The sequence below is a fragment of the Daktulosphaira vitifoliae genome, unplaced genomic scaffold, assembly GCF_025091365.1.
Source record: "Daktulosphaira vitifoliae isolate Bord-2020 unplaced genomic scaffold, ASM2509136v1 Scaffold_1, whole genome shotgun sequence".
NCBI lineage: Eukaryota > Metazoa > Arthropoda > Insecta > Hemiptera > Phylloxeridae > Daktulosphaira > Daktulosphaira vitifoliae.
In genome coordinates, this window is record NW_026099572.1 from 58,257,424 (window position 1) to 58,261,684 (window position 4,261).

Here is a 4,261-nt window from a genome sequence, read left to right on the forward strand (position 1 = left end):
AAACTGATAGTTGTTATATTTTGCTGTCGTTCGAGACGGAAGATAAACACGCTAAAAGCTATCGTTTTTCATAAAATGTATCCCACGTGTGAATCATGAATTGTACATTTTGAATTTGAAAAAAACTCAATTAAGTGCTCCTTAATTAATAGTGTATTTTTTTCCTCGTTCAGATCTTCCAAAAATAATTCGTCTACTTCTTAATATAGAATCCGATTTATCGCTACTCGTTGACACTTGTAAGAAGAAATATTATAAGAAAAGATAGTATTGCTCGTCCAAGCAGTTAATCGCCCCGTATAAATAACTGTAAGTCATACGTTTGAAAAGGGGACTAGTATTTTTATTGCCCTCTTCGCATGTATAATATTATTTCACATCTAAATAAACCCTCTCCGACTTTCTCAGTCCCCTCACCTACCATGTAAACGTCATTTTATAAGAATAATTAATAGGTATTACATTACTAGTTATGCAGATAATATAACGGAACATATTTTTTACCATTATAAGTTTTTTTCATCATACTTGTAAAGTTTAACAATTTTTTTGGTGCCAAAACCTACTGTAATTACACATGACCAAAGATACGTTTGAAAATATAACAAAATATGTTACATTACGATTTTTTTTTGCTCAAGTGAAAGCTGTCCAATTCGTTTTTGTAACTGATGAATTGTTTTCCAAGGCGTTTTTGTTGTACAGCTGCAGGCACACCTACCACGTGGCCTTCTTTCCGTTGACCATTAATATTTTATTACTATTATTATCATAATATTAATACAATAAAAAAATTCGTATAGGATTATTCAAAAATTTCAGCCGTACCTATAAAGACGCAACACAAGTACAATAGCGTTGACATGCATATTCAAAACGCGATCCCGCCACCTCATCTTCGTTGATACCATGCGCACCTTATTATTTTCCTCTTCCTTCCGGCCGCCGTTGCCACCGCTATGTTGGCCGACGTTATCGACAGGGTGATACCTGGCCGACGGCGGTCGCAGTATCTGCATCAGGTAGACGTGGAACGAGCTCCGGTCAGACCGCCGCGGTCGTCTCCGTCGGTCGGACGGCCTCACAGTTATCACGGCGGCAATAGGGTCGACGTACAAGACGAAGGGCTGTTAAGAGCCAGTGGACGAAAGTTGGCCGCCAAATTTTTGGCGTCCAAAACGGCAGTTGCAGACACCATTGAGGCGGCCGCGGCTGCCGTAACCGCCCGAAAACCTCGGCCGCCGCAGCGTAGACGGCGGGCCGTTGAGTCGTCCAGTAACGGCGGTTTTTCGAACGTGTCGCACACTTGGCGCTTCAAACGTCTCAGTTGCATCAGGTAACAGCAAAACTATATTTTGGCTCAATTAAACCGTTTTAATACATTTCTCCAAGTATCGACGCAAAACTACCAACGTAACGACTGTGACGCCGTTGTTATAAATAGAACATTTTAATATTATATTGATATCATAAGATTAGATTGACTAATGTTGGCCGTCCACCAAAATGACAAATTTTATACCTAGTCTTTATAGTTAAATTGTATAGTATTAATTTTCTTTGTTAGGTAAGCAATATTTAATTAGCCAAAAGTTATTATCGAAAATCGTTGTACTGTTAAAAACGACTTTAATCTCATTGATTCGTGTGATAATTTTAAACACGTAACAAATGTTTTATTGCAACAGACTAATAGTTGTTAAACGATTTAATATGCCAGAGTTTTTCAAACGGGGGTTTTATTTTATGTTAGGTTAAATTACACGAATTGTTTTCAGTAGCCGGGTGTATTGTTAACAATTCAATTTCCGATTATGCTATCACGGTAAATCAACCGAAACGTTTACGTTAATGTGATGTACACGGACTGTAAAATAATCAATTTTGTCCAGCACTGCGACACCAACACATGAGTTAAAAAAATAACCTCGTTGTGGTGATGTTCGGCGCTCAACCGATTACTAAGCTTTTAGAAGGCTCACCGATTGCAATAAAAGTCATTGTAGGCGATGGTGTATTTATTTTTGTTTTCGCAGTATATCATTGTTAATATTTATTTTGTATGCATTTTATGCTCCGTCGTGCCCCAAAGCGAAAACCGGCTAGCCGTTACGTCATTATCCGCGCGCGACCTCCAAAGACAGAAAAGGTGTGTGTTGGTTGTTACTAACATCCAAACAGTCTCTAATGGCCAAGTGGGCGACTTTCCTTTGCCCCCTTGCTCGGCTTTAACTCCGTGCCAATGACACGAACTACACGTTTTTCGCGTCAACCGTTATCGATAAGTAAGCTGTGTGAACGACTGTTGGATTATTTTCATGTACGAGCTTCGAACGAAATCTGTACCGTTGCAATTAAGATCCGTAACGACGACTGTCCATAACCGACTGGGTGTTAGGATTTCCAACGCGTAATAGAACTTTAACGACCAACACTCATTGCCTGCCGGTCGAGTCCAGTGCACAACTATTAATTACATTCGTAGACCATAATTAGCTCGGTTTGAAACTATTAGTCGTTCGATCGAAAATGTAATCGTTGTTATTATTCCACTAGTGTTTACACCAACTCTACGGCTGTTATCTAAATAAAACCTTACCGAAATAAAGTCTATGAAACCGATACAAACGACCGACGATCAAAAAAATGTTTAAAAAACAAGTAAACCTAGTCGGGTGCATGTGTCGGTCAAACAAACAAATAACGGTTCCTGCCCTCCATAGAATCCGTACACAAATAAACTTAACAAATGCAGACTATTCGTGTACGATCTGTTGTCTAAGCAAAAACGTTTTGAACCGCGTCAAAAAACGAAAAAGTTCCTTCAAAATGAACCATTTGACTGCATGTCAAAATATATCGAAATGATGATGGCCAAGCCACTTAACTCATCACATTTTCAGTTGTAAGTGACGTCTAACAGATTACAATTATCTCAACTAGATAAAAAAATTATATGATCACTTTAACTTACTTAGATGGACTTGGACGTTATCTTTACTCATCCACACTGACCGTCACTACCTCTTAGCCGCAATCTTAAAATTATTATCGACTTCCTAGTGGCACGGCCGAGACGATGGCGCCTCGGGATTATATAAAACGGACCTATTTCACATCTCGAGATTAGATTTTTTTTTCGATACTCAAATATTACCGTCGTGAACTTGCAACTACAACGAGACTGTCTACTCGTAATGATCATGTTTATTTTACAAACCATAAGCAAATTAATGAAATTCGATCGGGGGGTGTTCTCTGTTCGTGTGCGTTTGTGCACGTGATAATGCGTACTAATTATCATTACTCGTCGAAATATATTCCAATAATAACATCGGCGAGTTGTTGATTCAATTAGGAACGATTCAGGTTACACCGACTTAATGGACATGTTCACTCGGCTCGATTGGTCTTAAAAGTATTTTAATAACCATATTTAACAACAACATCAACAATACTATTCGTTTGTTGTGATTGCGTTGGAAGTCGGCGGTGTCGACTCATACTGTGAAGGTCCTCTGGCCGTAAACATTTTGACTTGGCCGAATAAGGCAGTGTGCGCGACATGTTATATTATTATCTCTTCTAACCCGTGTACGCACATTTTATGTTAATTAAACTGTGTATTTTTAATGCGAGTACATGGTCGTAACGGTGTGGATCCCAACGGTTGAATCACATAGCGCCGGCGGGCTATCGCTAGTGATTTATTTTTTCTGTGCTGTATTTATGTGTGTCAGCACATGAACATTATATGCATAATCAATGCACTGACCTATGAACTACAGCAGGCCGGTTTTTAAGTTATTNCCGATTGGTCTTAAAAGTATTTTAATAACCATATTTAACAACAACATCAACAATACTGTTCGTTTGTTGTGATTGCGTTGGAAGTCGGCGGTGTCGACTCATACCGTGAAGGTCCTCTCGCCGTAAACATTTTGACTTGGCCGAATAAGGCAGTGTGCGCGACATGTTATATTATTATCTCTTCTATCCCGTGTACGCACATTTTATGTTAATTAAACTGTGTATTTTTAATGCGAGTACATGGTCGTAACGGTGTGGATCCCAACGGTTGAATCACATGGCCCGCCGGCGGGCATATCGCTGGTGATTTATTTTTTCTGTGCTGTATTTATGTGTGTCAGCACANGGCCCGCCGGCGGGCATATCGCTGGTGATTTATTTTTTCTGTGCTGTATTTATGTGTGTCAGCACATGAACATTATATGCATAATCAATGCACTGACCTATGAAC

At 39.2% G+C, this 4,261-nt stretch overlaps 1 protein-coding gene across 5 annotated transcripts in view; it reads left to right on the forward strand.

Moving 5' to 3' along the window:
* The window catches only part of LOC126908034 (focal adhesion kinase 1), a 16,586-nt gene that overhangs the window by 5,002 nt on the left and 7,323 nt on the right, over positions 1-4,261 (forward strand). For 3 of the 5 annotated variants that reach the window (XM_050689861.1, XM_050689880.1, XM_050689889.1), the window contains one exon: positions 804-1,336. The exons of 1 other annotated variant lie outside the window; for it this stretch is intronic. In XM_050689861.1, the coding sequence (XP_050545818.1) occupies positions 960-1,336 (377 nt within the window). In that variant the 5' untranslated portion in view covers positions 804-959. Of the gene's footprint in view, positions 1-803; positions 1,337-4,261 lie in introns of those variants that run through there. One more of the 5 variants, XM_050689870.1, reaches the window with a different exon arrangement.